Below are 19,763 nucleotides of genomic sequence, written 5' to 3'. Positions count from 1 at the left end.
CACTGCTGGTCAATGACGGACACTGGCCTTTCTCTGCCCAGTTTGCTACTCTTTCTCCGCAACCAGGTGTGAAATACTAATGTCACAACATCTTAGAAGTGGGAGGCATGTTGGGAGATTTTCTGGTTAAGGACCATGCCAGGGGTGGTCTGTGGACCTGTGCAGGTCTTCAAACTGCTGCTTCCTGGTCCGCAACAAGATAAGCCTGGAAATTCCTTATAAGCTTTGAATACTTTTGTAATGCTGGAACCCGCCTCAACATCCAGGTGCTTCTCTCCATTCACTGTACACTTGAGAACTGCTGGGCTAGTCTCTCCTCCCTGCTATAATATAATGGAGTCTTTTCAAATAACAGCTTTGGCAAATGATTATCTACCTGAGCTTTACTTTCCCTTTAAGACTTGTTGTTTCTCCTCTCTTTTTTCTATTAATAGCCCTTCCATTCTCCTAGTTATGCAAGTTCAAAGTCATTGAGTCATTATTGGTTTTCTTATCCTTTATATCCAGTCACCAAATTGAGTTAATTCTTTTATGATAATGGCCCTTATATGCCTTGTTCTTTCTATTATCTCTGTGCCCTTTTACGTACAGTGACTCCCTTGTCCTTCAGTTGCTGGTTTTGGGCTATGAAATCTGTACTCCTTCCCTAACTGTGTTCCTGTTTATCATGTCCAACGGTTTTCCCACTGCTGCCTTTGATACCTCATCTGTACTTTAAATTCTTTACGTCTGAAATGAATTTATGTCCTGCCCTGGATCTGCTCTTGTTCCTGTGCCCTGGTCTTCGGTGATGGAAACTGCCATGGGATTCTCGTCCCTTCCATCTACCTGTCCCAGTTGACAAGGTCTGCCTTTTATATATGCGGGTTACCTCTCCTCTTCTGCATTCCTGCTGTGTCACCCCGGCGTGGGTTCTTGTTACCTGTTACCTGGAGTTTCAGAATCATTTGCTCCCTGCCCTTTCCCCCAGTCTCTTCCTCATTTCCGTCTGCTGATGGTGTCATCTTTCTCGCACCCAGCTGTTCCTGTTACCGATTTTCTTCAAACTCTATGAGGGTCTTCACTGCCTGTAGAATAAAAGTGAAAGCCTTTCATCTGGTGTTTAGTTTAGGTTCAGAAAGTTTACCGTTCCCGCCATCACTCCCCTATGTACCGCACACCTTAGCAAAAGCTAGCTAGTTAGTACTTACTGTTCCCCATCCTGTCCATCTTCAAAGCCTGGCCTGTATTCCTTTATCTTTGTGAGGTGCCCTTTTTCTTCTCTTTAAATTCTGCCCTTTCTTTATGGTTCAGCTCTGTTGACATCTCCTCTATGAAGCCTCTTATCCAGGGGTGCTTGGGTGGCTCAGTTAGTTAAGCATCTGACTCTTGATTTTGGCTCAGGTCATGATCTCAGGGTTCATGAGATTGAGCCCCCACATTGGGCTCCTTGCTGACAGCACAGAGCCTGCTTGGGATTCTCGCTGTCTCGCCACCTCTCTCAAAATAAATAAATAAATAAATGAATAAATAAGCAAGCAAGCAAGCATTTATAAACAAAAAAACGAAGCCTCTGATCCAGCATACTTGCTAGTGAACTTCAGTGGCACTTGAGCCATATCTGTAACTCTCTCTGTCACTTATTGTTCTCTGCCTCATGTTAAGGATATTAATAGCACCTACTGGCTCAACTAGAGCTCCCGCATGAAATCCTGCTGTGGGACTTTGGGAAGAATTCAGAATAAAGATTCCTAGGCCCCATTCCATGGAAATTCTGGTTCAGTAGATCTAGTGTAGGTCTTGGGATCTCAAATTGTGAGAAGCTCCTAGATTTTTCTAACTTAAGGTCAGGTATTTGAATCATTGGTCAGCCTGCCCCACTGTTCTAGTTATTGATTCGATCGTCTTTTGAATTGTTTAACTTTGGGTATGTGCTCATCCTATCTAAACCGCATTGAGAATTGCTTACATTTTTTTTCTCCTCTGTGGTACTCAACATAATAGACACATAGCAAAGTTGAGTGTTGAATAAATGAAAAGATTGAATAAGATCCTTCAATTGGTATATTTGTAGTAGAGACTATACCGAAGAGAACTTGTTTCTTAGGACTTACTTCTTAGACTGGAAATTTGCGAAGTAGCCACTTACGGACTATTTTGAAACGAAAGGGAATGATATCACTTAGGAAGTTAAGAGAAGCCAAGCAATGATTTACAGAAGATCAGTAAAATAATAAATAGTCTGTAGTATCACATACGCGCTGTTTGAAGAAGGTAAAGTAACCTGGGTCAGTTTTCGAGTCTGGTGTGCATTATTCCTAAGAGTAAAAGGTGAGATTACATTTGTTCCATAGAAAAGTGACCTTTTTAACCTCACCAGGGTAGACACTGCCCGCCTACCACAGCACTCTTGTTGAGTCTCGATGTGGCCTCAGCATCCTTTTCAAGGTTGCAGGCTAGTGGGGGTCCACTGGCCGCTCGAAATTACCATCATGACAGAAAAACCTCTGTGTAATCCATGATACGTGAAATGTTGTTTAGGATATCTTCTGTGGTTAAAAAGGTAAAATGAAAAATACTGTGGAATGGTTGTGATCCCTGCAATCAAAATTCTTTAAGTGCTTAGCAAGAAAAGAGTAGTTAAAACCAGCACACATAAAAGGGCAGCTCTTCGAGGAGGTGCTGCAGGAATTCACTGCTCTATTTCTGGTATGACCTATCTTTTATGAAATTTGCTGAGTGTTTCCTCATAACTGCCGTGTCATTTACTCAGACTTTTAGTAAGCAAAGGTAACATGATTTTCTTCCCAAGAATCCCAAGAACCCCAAGTCACCTGAAATTTAGAAGACAATGATGCATGAAGTGTCTAACGAGGAGATGCTAAGAAGGTTCTGAAAGCGTTGGGTTGTCTCTGCTGCCTTACTTGTTGTCGAAATACGGTACTTTCCAGCTCTCCTGGATTTCTCATCCTCTAATTTTGTTAAGCATATGCTCACCTGCCACGGATTTTACCCCATGTCGGCCAGCTTCTTGACCTGCTTTTCCCCTCTCCAATGAGCCTCACACTTAATCAGGTTTTCACTTCTCTCCCTGCGCTTTCCAGGTCAGATGACGATGATACGGAGAGTAGGAGCTCCAGGGTGACCCAACTTTGCACTTACTTTCAGCAGAAATATAAGCACCTCTGCCGCCTGGAGCGGGCAGAATCTCGTCAAAAGAAATGCCGGCACACGTTTAGGAAAGCCTTGCTGCAGGCGGCCAGCAGAGAACCCGAGTGTACCGGTCAGTTAATCCAGGAACTGCAGAGAGCTGCGTGCAGCCGAACCAGGTTAGAGCCCTAGGCAGCCACCTGTTTGTAAGGAACTCGTCTCTGTCTGGCTTCTGTATTTTGTTGAGTGGATAGCGGAGACACAGTGGGCAGTGGGCATTTAAACCTGAAATGTCGAAGCATTGCACCTTGGTTTAGTTGCTCAGAGAGTTGTACAGGTGGCAACATAACAGCACCACGAGCTGACAGTAGAAGCATTGCTGTGTTTCCGCCAGATGAATTTATGTAGTGAAGTATTGGAGAGTGCCACCTGTCTTTACAAAAATAACGGTGCTTTCAAATTTCATGTATTATTTTTTTTTTTAATTTTTTTTTTTCAACGTTTATTTATTTTTGGGACAGAGAGAGACAGAGCATGAACGGGGGAGGGGCAGAGAGAGAGGGAGACACAGAATCGGAAACAGGCTCCAGGCTCTGAGCCATCAGCCCAGAGCCTGACGCGGGGCTCGAACTCACGGACCGCGAGATCGTGACCTGGCTGAAGTCGGACGCTTAACCGACTGCGCCACCCAGGCGCCCCAAATTTCATGTATTATTTAGAAGTAGGGTTTATGGGTTTTTTTTTTAACCACGAAAGTAGCATTTTACATATTTTACTTCTTATTTAAAAATTTTCTTTCTCACATATTATGTCTTCAAAATACTTTATTCCATTGCATTTCTTTTAGGGAAAATCTCTTTTCTGTTTCTAGTCCAGGTAATTGCTTTGTAAATTTGAAAAATGTAGAAAAAAGAAGGGGAAATTTTCCACAATATCACCATGCAGAAAACAAAGAATGAGCACTGTAAATATTTTGGTTGTTTCCTTCTAGTCTTTTCTTCTGCTTGTGTGTACACATGTGTGTGTTTGCGTGTGTATGAAGTCTCCAGGGAGCCATGCATTTGTATTAAAAAGGAAAAATGAGATCATGCTATATGTATATTTTATTTCCTGCTTTTTTCCCCACTTAACATTGAATTATTGCCATTTTCTCCTGATGTTCTTTAAAACACGATTTTTAATGACTTCATAATTAGTCTTTGGACTCCTTAAATTTTAAGTATGTATTTAAAGCAACATTGGATCCATACTGCTTAAGAGTTATGTGTCCAGTTTTTTCCCTTAAGAATATATCCTAGCCATTCCCTTGTGTTCTTAAAAATTATTTTGAAAACATGATTTATAATGTGTGATACTATTTTTAAATGAAAATCCATATATTGGAAATGTAGAGCTATCTGATATTTCAGTGAAGAAATTGTAGTATTATTACCATTTTGGAAATTAGTTTAGGTGGTGAAAACTTAATTGTAATTACTTATTTAGGTTATGTACCTTTTGAAACTACTAGCTTAATTGAATTAAAAGTTTCCAAAATATCTTCATATTTAATTAAGGAAATAATTTTCAAATTTAGAAGGCACAGTTCTAGATTGAGTTTATTATTTCACACTTTTTACTTGTTTTTTTCAGATAACAACCTTGAGAGAGACACACACACACACACACACACACACTTTTAGGAGTTTTATGCCAAAATATTAGCAGTGGCTATCTCAGAGGGTAGGATTATTGATAAAGTTTGAAAGAAATTATAGTCTATATATTCCAATTTTTCTCTAATGCTCATAAGTCACTGAGGAAATAGGGGTTTAAAACAGACCAAACTAAGAAAAATAACCTTTGATTTTCAGCTACTGATCATATTTCTTACATATCTATATATTTTTTAGTTTTGTGTATTTTGGTTTTCATTATATTTGCTATTAAAAAAAACAACAACTACTTTTTAATGGCATCTATCCAAAAGATAACTATACCCTTCAGAGTTTTCTGCTTCTTGACATATTTAGAGTTGTTTGAAAGCTTGTATGTCTAGTTAATAAACCTACGTAATGATTGCTGCCTCCAGTATTCTCCCTCACTCACAGTTCCTGCTCCTCTGTAGGGGCGGGGGTAGGTAGTGTCCGTTCTGTAACATTCGTCAGGTCCTCGCTTACTGACTTAGCCTTCTCGGAGAGAAATTCCCATGTTCCACTGACTGTGTTTGGTCCCCCTGTTACATGTGCTTATTGAGCTCTGCTTCATTGTAGAATTGTATACAATGTCAGACGGTAATTTTTGTGAGGGCAGGAACAATGTACGTTTTGTTTTTAAATCTCTAGTGTTGAACAGATGAATAGAATTAAACATGCCTGTTCTCTATTTGTTGAAAGAATTCACTTGGTTTGACATAGGTTTAAAATAACGCTATCTGGGGCACCTGGGTGGCGCAGTCGGTTAAGCGTCCGACTTCAGCCAGGTCACGATCTCGCGGTCCGTGAGTTCGAGCCCCGCGTCGGGCTCTGGGCTGATGGCTCAGAGCCTGGAGCCTGTTTCCGATTCTGTGTCTCCCTCTCTGTCTGCCCCTCCCCCGTTCATGCTCTGTCTCTCTCTGTCCCAAAAATAAATAAACGTTGAAAAAAAAAAATAAAATTTTAAAATAACGCTATCTAACATTTACATAATGCTTGGCAAGCGTATCATTTCAGTAGAAACTTTAGTTTCGTCCAGCATGAAGCAGTTTGTATGTAGAGCACTGTATACTTTGAATCTAGTATGTTATTATGACCTTGTCAAAGATGTAAGGGACTGTACTCGGAGTTTGGGACAATTTAGTATTTGTGTAGAAAACTATTTATCTATGATTTTTAGCTGGTAGACTCTAGGTCCCCCTGACCGCTTTTTTTCAGAAAAGTTCCCAAACCACTGTTAGTGATGTTTTAAAAACGTCATGATAACTAAATATTACTAAACAAATACCAAGACGCCTTTTGGTTATGTCACTAAAGATTAGTAAAAAGTCTGTTGCCCAGTGCATCACTGGTACTCATTTAGCAATGAGCCATAATCATTTGTTGGTGATTGGTAACTTGCTAGTTTACATTATATTTTAGGTTCACAAAAATCAGTGTCAGTTGGATAATGCCCTCTATTTGATATTTTTGCTTTCAAAGACCAGTTCCACAAAAGAGATTTAAAAAGTCGCTTTTAAAATATTTTAGAAATTAAAACTTTAGTGGCTGCCTTTTAATAGGTAGCCTTTTAAAATATAGCTTGGATATAAGCTGAATAACATTATTCTTTAAAAAAAATTAAAAATTTTTTTTTTCCACGTTTATTTATTTTTGGGAGAGAGAGAGACAGAGCATGAACGGGGGAGGGGCAGAGAGAGAGGGAGACACAGAATCGGAAACAGGCTCCAGGCTCTGAGCCATCAGCCCAGAGCCTGACGCGGGGCTCGAACTCCCGGACCACGAGATCGTGAACTGGCTGAAGTCGGACGCTCAACCGACTGCGCCACCCAGGCGCCCCTAAAAAAAATTTTTTTTAATGTTTATTTTTGAGAGAGAGAGAGGGAGGGAGGGAGGGAACATGAGTGAGGGTGAGGGCAGAAAGTGGGAGACATAGAAACTGAAGCAGGCTCCCGGCTCTGAGCTGTCAGCACAGAGCCCGACGTGGGGCTTGAACTCATGAACCGTGAGATCATGACCTGAGCTGAAGTCAGCCGCCCAACCAACTAAGCCACCCAGGTGCCCCTGAATAACATTATTCTTTCTCATCTAATAACTTTGTCATATATGGTGGTGAATATGTGGAATAAGCCACTGAAATAGCTTTTAAAGTATGTAAACTCTAATTGAACTACCTTGTAGCCACAATAGAGAGACTAGTGCTGTTTGTGTAGAAACTATTGTTAAAGGGGCATCTAATCACACAAAAGAGAAGCTTGTAGTGAGTGTTTTCATATTAAAAACATCAATGGGAATGCAAGCTGGTGCAACCACTCTGGAAAACAGTATGGGGGTTCCTCAAAAAACTAAAAATGGAACTACCCTACGACCCAGCAGTTGCACTACTAGGCATTTATCCACGGGATACAGGTGTGCTGTTTCGAAGGGACACATGCACCTCCATGTTTATAGCAGCACTATCAACAATAGCCAAAGTATGGAAAGAGCCCAAATGTCCATCGATGGATGAATGGATAAAGAAGATGTGGGATATATATACAATGGAGTATTACTCGGCAATCAAAAAGAATGAAATCTTGCCATTTGCAGCTATGTGGATGGAACTGGAGGGCATTATGCTAAGCGAAATTAGTCAGAGAAAGGCAAAAATCATATGACTTCACTCATATGAGGACTTTAAGAGACAAAACAGATGAACATAAGGGAAGGGAAACAAAAATAATATAAAAACAGGCAGTAGGGACGCCTGGGTGGCTCAGTCAGTTGGGCATCCAACTTCAGCTCAGGTCATGATCTCACAGTCCGTGAGTTTGAGCCCCACGTTGGCCTCTGTGCTGACAGCTCAGAGCCTGGAGCCTGCTTTGGATTCTGTGTCTTCCTCTCTCTGTGCTCCTCCCTTGCTCATGCTCTCTCTCTCTGTCTCAAAAATAAATAAAAACATTTAAAAAGATTAAAAAAAAAAACACAGGGAGGGGGACACAACAGAAGAGACTCATAAATATGGATAACAAACTGAGGGTTACTGGAGGGGTTGGGGGGGCGGATGGGCTAAATGGGTAAGGGGCACTAATCCTGAAATCATTGTTGCACTGTATGCTTACTAACGTGGATATAAATTTAAAAAAAAAAAGTAAAATAAAAAATAAATAAAAACATCAAAATGTTTTGGTAATTCTCCCTTTGTTTTGTTGGGATTATCTGGATAATAAAATAGATCTAATGTCAGGCATTTTTACCTTAATTATCCAGGGGCATATTGAAATTCTGACTCTGAGTTTATTTATACTGACTTTATTTTGCTGTTTGTTTTAAGACATAGATCAGCAATTTTAAAAAATGAAACCGGTGGTTCCTTTTGAAGTGTAGGATAAAGAAAATGAGGGAATGTGCTCTACCCTAGGTTTTGTAGATGGCTGAGCGAATTATTAAAAAGTGTTCTACAAAAATTATCCATTCAGCATAGAGAACTACCTGCTATTTAAATCTAGACCAAGAGAATTTGGGCTAAGCTGCCAAAATAGTAAAGTTTCCTTTATTTGAAATTGTGTATCCTTTTTACAGAGCTGAAGTTAATGGCCCACTTCCCCACTCTTGTGATTCTGACAAATCTTACAGAACTGTCAATTAAAGCAACTTCTCTGGCAGCCCCCGGTTATCTGTTTGCAGTTACTATTTATATGAAAGTTATAATAGAAATGTTGTTTAGATTTGCTATAAATTCATATGTAATTTTGGTTCTGTATGACCTTCTAATTAGCGTAAGCCATTCTATCAAAATCCTTAGATATAGAAACAAACAATTCAAAAGATATTTTGTTTTTGACGCCTGACTTGTGATTCAGTGTATTACGTAGATTCTTTTTCTACGCTTAGACGTGCATAAAAGCCTACTAGTTTGTGATGCTTTATAGAATCAAACAGGGTCGTTTTGTACTTCTGAGAATTTGGATATTTTTATTTTTTTTATGTTTGTGTAAAACTATGGAAAGATCCAGAAACTAATAAAATGAATACTAACTATAGAGGGAGTAGGAACTTGCAAATTGGGACAAGGGGAGAAAGGAGACTCTCCACTGCTTGGTTTTTATTCTTCGGTTTTTCTGGAACCATGTGAACACATCGCCTATTCGTAAATTTAAAAACAAGATTTAAACATTGAAACATTGAATGTGCCAAGTGGAGATAACATTTAATGAAAGAAGGAGTTGCACATACTATAAAAAGTTAAAAGAATATATCCAAAGTGAGTTCATTTTGGAAGATGAGAGCAAATCAATCATTTCTGCATATCATAATCCCTTTCCTCACATCATAGATCAAGTTTTTTGCACATTTACTGTTCAGCAGCTTGACATGGCCCAAATCTGATGATGATGATAATACCAGCAACTAACAGCCATGGACTGTTTACTAGGTATCCTACCATCTGCTACTTATGATAAGTATTTTGGATGTGTTGTATCTTGGTGCTTACCTGTCCACTAAAGGTACTCTGTCTCCACTTTATAGGTGAAGAAGTTGAGACTCAAGCGAGGCTAAGTAACTTGCCCAAGGTCACACAGCTAGCAAGAGTTAGGGCTGAGATTCAGAATTAGACCCGATTAATCTAGTCTCATGTTCTTGATCACTTTTGTCTGCTTGTTGCCTCTTTGTGAAGTAAAAGGAACCAAAATGTCACTTAAGAAAGAAAAAAAACCAGACATAGTGGAAATCATTTATAATTATTTCTTTTGTCGGTAAATTAGGGAAATATTGGAACTGGTCATCGTAACTCATATTGACCTTTCATTTAATGAATGTGGAAAAGTAAAATGTTGGTGGTGCACTCTGCTGACATAGCGTTGAAAAGTTGCCCTGGATTCCTAACGCATTGTTAAAAAATTAATGTGTTTTTCCTTCCTTAGCATAAGCCGGACCACGTTGAGGGAGGTGGAACCAGCGGCATGCAGTGGAACCGTGAAGGGTGAACAGTGCCCTAACAAAGCCCTTCCATTCACCAGACATTGTTTCCAACGTATCCTCTTAATCGAGTGGGCATAAAAGTATGAATTCATTCGGGTTCATATTTCATTCTTAAGCCACGCGAATGACTTTTGAAATCGTAACTATTTGATGTTCAAAATAATTTTTATATAACTTCTAATTTTCATGATGTCTTCTGGATACTTCTTCTCTGCTTACGTCATTGTGATTCTTTTTCAAGAATTACATCAAACTTGGCAAAATTGACGGCAAGTAGCAGATTCTTCCAGTGGCTGGCACTTGATTAAATTTTGTTAACAGAATTCTGGTTCTTGTGGTGCCTCTTAAGTAGCTTGTAAGAAGCAACTATATATAACACTCAATTGATGGAAAAATCAAATCATATTATTCAAAAACTGTTTTTAATCTTCCAAGAAAGTTATACAATTTTACAGTGTGCCTTTTGCTCTGGGAATAGTTTGCTATTTGTGTTGGGTACAGTGCTGATTTGAAATGAAGGAAGGATGAACTTCACTGACTGGGAAAAAAGATACATTAAGACAGAATATACTAGAAGGAAACCTGTGGTAAAAGGGTTTCATTCAGGCTGGTTATGAAGTCTTACTATTTTCCGTTTTATTAAACATTTAAAATTGAGTAGCATTTAAAAAAATTATACAGTAGCAGTTACTTGTTCTTTATTGTCTTTGACTTTTTGCCTTCCTTTCTGTTCTTGGGATTAAATTTTCACTTTTTCAGCATCACTTTCTATGTAGTTTTACAAATCGCCTTAACTATAAAAGCAAAAAGGAAAAACAGAAGGGTACTTTCTTGATAGGTATAAAATAAGTCTTAGAATATGTAGCCAGGGGCTAAAAGTTTGGATGCTTAAAAATGTTTATGATATAAAACTGATGTTCTGGGGCGCCTGGGTGGCTCAGTCAGTTAAGCATCCAACTTCGGCTCATGTCATGATCCCACCATTCCCGAATTCAAGCCCCACGTCGGGCTCTGTGCTGACAGCTCAGAGCCTGGAGCCTGTTTTGGATTCTGTGTCTCCCTCTCTCTCTGCCTCTCCCCAATTCACGCTCTGTCTCTCTCAAGAATAAAAGTAAAAGCATTATTAAAAAAAATAAATAAATAAAACTGATGTTCCAATTTTAATGGTATGGTTTTGATCTAAAAGTAAGTTTTCATAAGTTGTAAGTTTGAGTTTTGTGTTGGAAATGCTAAATGAAAAATCCAAATTTGGATCGATGAGTTTTTTAGAATTAAAATATAATTAAAATTTTTATTCTTTTTAAAGAATATTTATATTTGAGAGAGAGAGAGAGACAGAGGGTGAGTGGGGGAGGGACAGTGGTAGACTGAGACAGAATCTGAAGCACGTTCCACTCTCTGAGCTGTCAACACTCTGAGCTGTCAACACAGAGCCGGCCGCAGGGCTGGAACTCATGAACCAGGAAATCATGACCTGAGCTGAAGTTGGGACACTTAACCGACTGAGTTACCCAGGTGCCCCATTCTTACTGAGGATTGTATGCAAAAAGTTTTCCTTAAAGTTTTTTGTTTTTGTTTTTGTTTTTTTTACCATTATAGTGCAACTTTTAATAGTGTGTGAAGACTTAAACGACCCTCCTTTTTCCAAATAACAAAAATCAGAAAGGCTATTAAAGAGACACCTATTAGGAGTCCTTTAGCAAAACAGACTCTTTTATCTTCTGATAAATTCAACAATTACCATTTTCCCACATCAGTAGTTGGGTTCATTCTTTAGCTTTTATAGATAAGAAAATGTATTACTTGCTAAACATAAGGGAAGAAGCAGATTTTATATACAAATTTTAAAAAGTAATTTGAGTTTCAGTGTATTACATTCTTAACTTTGAAAAACACAGATATCCTCTTGAACCGCTCTCAGCAGCTTTTCTCAAGTTGCACGGCCAAGTTTGCAGACGGACAGCAGTGCTCTGTGCCCGTGTTTGACATTACACACCAGACCCCTCTGTGTGAAGAACATGCCAAAAAAATGGTGAGTTCAGATTTTATTTTCGGCAGCAGAGACTTTCAAACTTTGGATAGCAGTCCACAGTAGAAAATATTTTGTGACTTGGTACAAACTGTATGTAAATATGTAAAATATCATATATCATATAATGTAATGTAATGTAAGATAATGTAATATATAATATGTAAACATACTTGTCATGACCCACTGAGTAAATTTCATAGCTTCATTTTTAAATTTTTATTATTGTTTTTAAAGAGTGGGTGTTTTTTTTTTTTTGTTTTTTTTTTTAATAATGCTTATTTATTTATTTTGAGAGAGAGAGAAAATGAGCTTCAGCAGGGGAGGGGCAGAAAGACAATCTGAAGCAGGCTCCCTGTTGTCAGCACAGAGTCCACTGTGGGACTTAATCTCATGAACTGTGAGATCATGACCTGAGCCAAAATCAAAAGTCAGATCCTTAACTGACGGAGCCACCCAGGTGCCCCTTCATAGCCTCATTAAAAAAAAAAAAATTAAAAAAAACCTGTCCTAGGGGTGCCTGGGTGGGCCAGTCACATGCACCCAGTCTCTCTCTCTCAAAAAATAAATTAAAAATAAGTTTAAAAAAAAACTATTCTAGAAGGTATTTAGTAGTTACTAACATATAGTTATTTTGTTTATTATCTATCCTTATTCTATACCTGTCTTTGCCTTAAGGTACATTTTCTTACACTTAACAGATTTTTCAAGCTTTCTTCGCCCCATTTCTTTAGATTTTTGCTTTTTTATATTCAATTCTGTGAATGTCTTGGATATTTGATAAGATTTCGGCCAAAAGCCAACCCTTTCTATAATTCTATTGAACTTAACTATTGCTTCTGTTAATGCTAGTATCATAAGCCCTAATTAATTCAGAGTAATTTGGAAGGAGAGGTAAATCGGAATTAGTGGACTATCTGAATTACATCATTATTTTTAAAAAGTGCATTTTTATTACTTTTACCTAGATACTTGCTGAGTTCTGCTATTTGCAAGGTAGTATGCAAGGTATATGTGTGAAAAAGCTGAGTAAGACAATTCTTTCCCTCTGCAAGCATTTTACAGTTTCAGGGGAGCAGCAGGGTAACTGAATGGCCATTGGACCAGGACCTCATAGTCTAAGGCTCTGATCCTGGTGTTGCCACCAGCTAAATGTGTCACAAGGACTGTTGTAAGTTAAAGATTACGTCTGAGTATAGCAACGTTTGTACCCCATCAGTCCCCCAGTGAGAGACTTAATACTGGGTGATAAAACCTACGCAGATCTCTTGGCTCTGCTTTCAAACTGTCTTGAATCCGGACACGTTTTGCCAACTCCACTGCTACCATTCTGCTCTCGAATTGGTCTGGATTATTGTAATAGTCTCCTAATTGGTCTCCTTCTTATTGCCCCCTTCTTATCTGCACCCAGATGTCCTGTTCACACAGCAGTCCGAGTAGGCTGTGTGTGTCCCACTTCCTTTGAGTTTATGTGCAGTAAAATCCACTCTTGGGTGCACAATGCTGTGAGATTGACAGTGCATACATCCCTATAACCGCCACCATAATCAAGATCTGCTGTGAATCCCCCCAAATTCTCTTGTGCTACCCCTCTGTAGTCTACCCCTAAGTATCTCCACTGATGTTTTCCTGTCCCTGTAATTTCATATTTTCCAGAATGTCTTATAAAAGCCTTTTATTATTTAAAAAAATTTTTTTTTATTTTTTGCATTTATTTATTTTTGAGAGACAGAGCACAAGCAGGGGAAGGGCAGAGAGAGAATGAGACATAGACTCCAAAGCAGGCTTAAGGCTCCGAGCTGCCAGCGCAGAGCCCGACACGGGGTTTGAACTCACGAGCCGTGAGATCATGACCTGAGCCAGTCACTTAAGTGACCCATTGAGCCACCCAGACGCCCCTAGAGGCCTTTTAGAGAATGCACTTGTGGTCACTTTAGTTCCCTGGTCAAAACCTTCCAATGGCTTTCCAGCACATCTACAATCAAATCTAACATTTTTTTTTTTTTTTTTTTTTTTTCCCAAATCTAACATTCTTATCACGGCCTATGAGACTTCCTGATCTGGCCTTGTAATTTTTCCAGCTTCATCTTGTACCCTCTCCTTACTTCCAGAGTTTCAGCAACATTGGCCTTCTTGCTGTTTCTTCAACCCTTGAAGTATGCTCTCACCTCGTGGGCCTTGCACTTGTTTTTTTTCTCTTTTCCTAGGATGTTCTTTTCCTTGGTTTCTACATGCCTCTCTCCTTCATTTCATTCGGGTTTCTGATCAAATGTCACGTCATCAAAGAAGCCTTCCACTTCCTCCCTGCCCAGTCACTTTTTATCCTCAGACTGTACCTTATTTTTCTTCCTAACATTTATGTCTGTCTCATTGTATTACTATTTTATTTATTGTCAGTATCCTTTTACTAGAACATAACCTTTACAAAGGCAGGAACATTTTTTGTCCATTGCTGTATCCCCAGTGCTTAGAACAAAGATGCTCAATAAGTGATTGTTGGATAGTTAGACGCATGGCCGGGAGAGGTTGAGATTCAGAATTAGACTCAAGCGCTGGACAGAACAGTCATTGGTAGAAACTGAAGCTACAGGACATCCAGGCTGTGACACAGAACATGTTATTCAATGGCTATGAGACCAGACAGCAGATGGTAAGTTAGTAAATGCAGCATCCTGGCACGGAAGTAGAATGAGGCAGTGAGAAAGTTGAGAGTGAAGAGTGTTTGCAAATAGTGGAGACAGTGAACAGTTGGCATTAGGAAAGCCGCTAAGGCATAGGGGCGCCACCTCTGTGGGGGAGCTTCGTGGGGGACTACCAAGAGCATGGCAGGGCCTCATTCTGGAGCAGTTCTGTGGGGACTGCCTGGCACATTACCAAGAATATTGCCGGGCTGCACAAGCTTAGGAGAATAAGACACACACCTAGAACTAGAACCAGGTGGTACTGGAGTGTCTTATGATGAGTAGGACTGGTGTATCTTCAGCTGGACAGACTCTCCTGCTTAACGTCTCTGCTGGTCCTAGAGGGAAAGCCTGGATGGATGCCTAGCATCCTGGTGGGTACTGGTGGCTGCTTAGTTACTATTTGTTGAGTTAAATGATGGATACGATAAAAGTAGACCTCAAGTATTGAGCTAAAAAGGACTATTAGAGGCTAGGAAACAGCCTTTCTTTGTTTTTTTGTTTGTTTGTTTGTTTTATAAATTTGTACACTTGTGACTTTAGTCTGTAATTGTTTTTAAAGATTTTTTTTAAATGTTTATTTTTGAGAGAGAGAGAGGCAGAGAAAAGAGGGAGACACAGAATCTGACGCAGGCTCTAGGCTCTGAGCTGTCAGCACAGAGCCCGAAACGGGGCTTAAACTCATGAACCGTGAGATCATGACCTGAGCTGAAGTTGGATGCTTAACTGACTGAGCCACCCAGGAGCCCCTGTAATTGTGTTTAGATTCAAGTATGTGGCTAGTGTTAAACTTCTTTTAGATTTCCTGGATTTATACTTTCAGTTGTAAAAATCACTATTTTTTTTTTTCAACGTTTATTTATTTTTGGGACAGAGAGAGACAGAGCATGAACGGGGGAGGGGCAGAGAGAGAGGGAGACACAGAATCGGAAACAGGCTCCAGGCTCCGAGCCATCAGCCCAGAGCCTGACGCGGGGCTCGAACTCACGGACCGCGAGATCGTGACCTGGCTGAAGTCGGACGCTTAACCGACTGTGCCACCCAGGCGCCCCAAAAATCACTATTTTGTATACCACCAAGAAATTTAAAAATGCTGCACAGTATACTTCTTACTACTTAAAATTTTTGTTTTTGTTTTTAAGTTGATTTATTTATTTTAGAGAGAGAGAGAGTGAGAGAGTACGTGAGCAGAGGAGGGACGGAGGGAGAATTCCAAGCAGGCTTCATGCTCAGCACAGAGTCCGATGTCGGGCTTGATCTCATGACTGAGATTGTGACCTGAGCGGAAGTCAAGAGTTGGATGCTTAACTGACTGAGCCACAGGCGCCCCTTTTACAATTTTTGTTTTGTATGTATCAAAATAGCTTCTTTAGGCTTAGTTAGACATAGATTTTTATCTTCTCTAATACTCCTGGTTTCAACTGAATTACTTGAGATAGAAAAGGAGGTAGTTTCTACATCATCATCTTTGATACAGCTTTGTCTACTTTGTGGTTATTTTCCTTTCTCATTTGGTTGTTGCTTTGCCAAAAAAAAAAAAAAAAAAAAAAAAGGAATTGCGGTCAGCTCTTCAATGAGTATCTGCTTCACTAATGAGTTTTATGCCCTCAGCTACTCTTCCTGCTTGTGTACACACAACAGTTTTCCCTCTTCATGTGAAACCAACAATGCACATGCCTTGAGTCAAACAGTGACGGTACAAAGAACTGTTGTCACCCTCGCACATACGTAGACCATGCCAACTGTAATGACCATCACCGGGCCAACAGCAGTTGCAGCCCAGTTGCAGAGATACTAAAATGTACCTTGGAACTGATGAAATGCAGTATTCAGATTGAAGGGTGGCTGATGAAGAAAGCTGGTTATATTGTTAATCTCTTGTTCCTCCTTGCTGGTTCTTAACTTGTTCACTCAAGTGAGTAGCAGCAGTTATATAAAGCTGCGGTCCCTTTGTCTTCTCTCTTTACCTTGTCTCCCTGGTCCATGTAAATTACTTGAAGGGCTTTTACGGTGTCATGATTTCTGAGGCTACATCTCCATCCCTTTCTTTATCCCTCATACCATTTCCTCCTCTATCTCCTGGGACATCTTCATACCTCAAATTATATGGGAGCCAAGCTGAATTCCTTAACTTCTCTTCTGAGTCCATATTCTGCTGTGTGCTCTGTTCCAACTAATGGTATCATCTAACAGTCTCCCAACCTAGAAACCCTAGAGAGACGTGTTAGAGTGTTCTTCCCTTCATCCAAGGAGCTGTCACATCTTGAGAATTCTGTCCCTACAGAGCCTTGCTTTTCCATTCCCACTCACATTCCCCTTAGCCATTTATCTTGTATTGACTGTTGAAATGGCCCTCTGATTGGAAATAATACCTCCATTCTCTTGCCTTGTCTGTTTCATTGCTGCCAGTGTTCTGAATCCCTTTAAAGCATTTGTCAAGTTGTGTTACTCCTTTCATCAAAAATCATTTCCCATTGCCTATAAAATGAAGCTGAAAATCCTGAACATGGTAATCAAAGTTGTACGTGATCTGGTTCTCAACTTCTTTACAGCTTACTTTTTATATTCCATCCTCCATTACACCATACCCCAAGCACCAGTCATACCCAATTATTTGCTGTTTTGTCTTGTGAGTGTCATTGCTATAGAATGGTCTTCCCCTTACCCCAGTGACTTAAAATCCTACTTATCTTTTAATCCCACAAAACTAAAAGTAATTGATTTTCCTTTTGTACATGCATGGAAGGTATTTATGCCATTATTGCCCTATTTTCTCTGTACTGTATTTATGTATACTTATATTCTTGTTCTTTCCATGAAAGAGTAAGTTCTTTTGAGAATGCAATTACATTTCATTCATTCTGGTTTTTTTTTTTTTTTTTTTAAACACTACAGCACCTATCACAGTGTCTTTCTTTTTTTTTTTTTTTTTTTTCCCTATCCCTTCTACCCACCCACACCTCCCTCTCGGCCTGCCAAAATCTCACAGTGTCCTTAAATGTGGGGTGAACTGTATGTATTGATTTGGATTAATTTGAATTAAGTTAAAAAAATGAATTCTTTACTCATTTACTTATGGTTATATTTGCTGTAGGTATACAGTATGTTTTAGGCATTCTATAGAATGTTAAGAGATGGGAGTAATTTTTTCAGATAGCTCTTAGGCTTTTCCCAAACATTCTCAGTTTAAAAATACCCATTTGTTCATTTCAAAGGATAATTTCTTGAGAGGAGATAGCTCCCGTAAAGTTCAGCACCAGCAGCAGAGGAAACCCAGGAAAAAAACCAAGCCTCCTGCACTTACCAAAAAACACAAGAAGAAGAGACGGCGTGGACCTCGTCGACCCCAAAAACCCATTCCCCCTGCAGTCCCCCAAGGGAACCTCAGCATGCCCACCAGCGTCTCACTGCCAGTGGAGACCGCTCAGATCCGGTCAGTGATGGTTCTCACAACACCTAGCATCATCTCTGTAGCGTTGCAGCTCGGCCACCGAAGCCATTCGATAGACGAGCCTAGACCTTGTAGTCTTCAATGTAATTTTTACCAAATATCTGATTGGGTGAGATCTGAAATAAAGTTTTTCACTGTAACACAGAAAGCAGATGCTGAAATTGAGAATTTAATTGTCTGCCCTCAGATTTTTCTGCTTTAGCAGAAATTCCATATATGTTTCGACAGAAATGTTCCGTCAGAAATCTGATACCTTACTGATTTTGGCAGGAGTTAAGCATTTTGACCAGTCGAATGAGGCTTCTGTTTCAGCTAGACATTTCAGTTTTATCTGTCCATTTCACTTTTTAAAAATTACTATTTGACTAGACTTGAAATTCTAAAAAGTATTAAGACACACTCAATGCACAAAATTGTGATTTGTTCTACTAATGTGAGGTAAAGCTATCTTGAAACGGTTGCCTTCTCTTCCTACATGGGTGAAGATTTTGGGGCTGTGTGACTGAGTATGGTCAGGTCTTCCTTTTGCTTGCAAATTTCCTTTTTTCTGGAAGTAGGAAAAGGAGACATTTTAAGCTAGGATTTCCCATTTTCACATTTGACGAACGTGTCTTGGGGACACTGGTGTGAAGGGATAAGGGGCGTGATGGGGCCAACTGTGTCCTCTTCCCCAGGAGCCCATCCACGCCGGAGCTGAGTGCTGATGAATTGCCGGACGACATTGCCAATGAGATCACTGACATTCCACATGACTTGGAATTGAACCAGGAGGACTTTTCAGACGTCCTGCCACGGCTGCCTGATGACTTACAAGATTTTGATTTTTTTGAAGGTATGGCTCAATTTTTTGATTCAAGAAGGCTGAATGAGTTTTTAAAAAGGGAAATAGCGTTTGTGAAGTATTCCTCCTCACACACAGTGTCTTCCACCGTAATTAGAAAATGCAACCCTGCTAAATCGATTTTACCCTGCTTTCAGAAGGTAAGGAGTGCGGTTTGTCCAACTAGCCAAATTAATAGGCTTAGTAGGTTGATCATTCAACTGTTAGGTTGTTAACTTTGTCCCTTTAAAATGAGTCATTTTACTCTGTTTTTCAACAAAAACATCTTAAACTTGAGTTTACTGAAGCCTTTTAGAACTCGTCCTGTTCCGGGGCGCCTGGGTGGCGCAGTCGGTTAAGCGGCCGACTTCAGCCAGGTCATGATCTCGCGGTCCGTGAGTTCGAGCCCCGCGTCAGGCTCTGGGCCGAAGGCTCAGAGCCTGGAGCCTGTTTCTGATTCTGTGTCTCCCTCTCTGCCCCTCCCCCGTTCATGCTCTGTCTCTCTCTGTCCCAAAAATAAATAAATAAACGTTGAAAAAAAAAAAAAAAAAAAAAAAAAAAAAAAAAGAACTCGTCCTGTTCCAATACCCCACCCTGTACTTGAGTTGAAGTGCACTTTTCTAAAACAATGTTTGCTTTAATCCCACCAGTTCTGTGGTGCTTTCAGGGAAAACCTTTTATGCCATTAGAAAGTTTCTTTCACCATTAAAAACTGGATATTTTTCTGGTGACTAGTCAAGTTCCTAACTCTAGAGATGTTTAATGTTGGAGACAAAGTCAGTGGCAGCCCCCAGGCTTTCCTCTCGAAAACTGGCATGAGGGGAGCAGGACTAGCGGGAAACACACAGAAGCGTTTTGGAGAGGACTGAGTGCGAGTGAGTGCTCAGCTCCCGGGTGCGCCGCCTGTCTCTTTTCCCTCTGTCTTCTACGGCCGCCCTCCTGCTGGAGGAGAGAGTTCAAGAGCAGAAGCACCGAGGGGACTCTTGCATGGCTTTTTGTCTCCAGTCCGAACCAATAT

At 40.0% G+C, this 19,763-nt stretch overlaps 1 protein-coding gene across 8 annotated transcripts in view; it reads left to right on the top strand.

Annotated features, from left to right (window-relative positions):
• INO80D (INO80 complex subunit D) overlaps positions 1 to 19,763 on the top strand; it is a 73,910-nt gene that overhangs the window by 41,611 nt on the left and 12,536 nt on the right. For all 8 annotated transcript variants that reach the window (XM_086719421.1, XM_086719424.1, XM_086719417.1 and 5 more), the window contains 5 exons: positions 3,084 to 3,308; positions 9,707 to 9,816; positions 11,663 to 11,796; positions 17,690 to 17,907; positions 18,600 to 18,757. In XM_086719421.1, coding sequence (XP_086575547.1) covers positions 3,084 to 3,308; positions 9,707 to 9,816; positions 11,663 to 11,796; positions 17,690 to 17,907; positions 18,600 to 18,757 — 845 coding nt within the window. The remainder of the gene's footprint in view (positions 1 to 3,083; positions 3,309 to 9,706; positions 9,817 to 11,662; positions 11,797 to 17,689; positions 17,908 to 18,599; positions 18,758 to 19,763) is intronic.

This window comes from Puma concolor, chromosome C1 (genome assembly GCF_028749965.1).
Source record: "Puma concolor isolate L17-30 chromosome C1, mPumCon1.1.hap2, whole genome shotgun sequence".
Taxonomy (NCBI): domain Eukaryota; kingdom Metazoa; phylum Chordata; class Mammalia; order Carnivora; family Felidae; genus Puma; species Puma concolor.
Note: the sequence above shows the minus strand (reverse complement) of the source record. Positions and strands in the feature narration are given on the sequence as shown.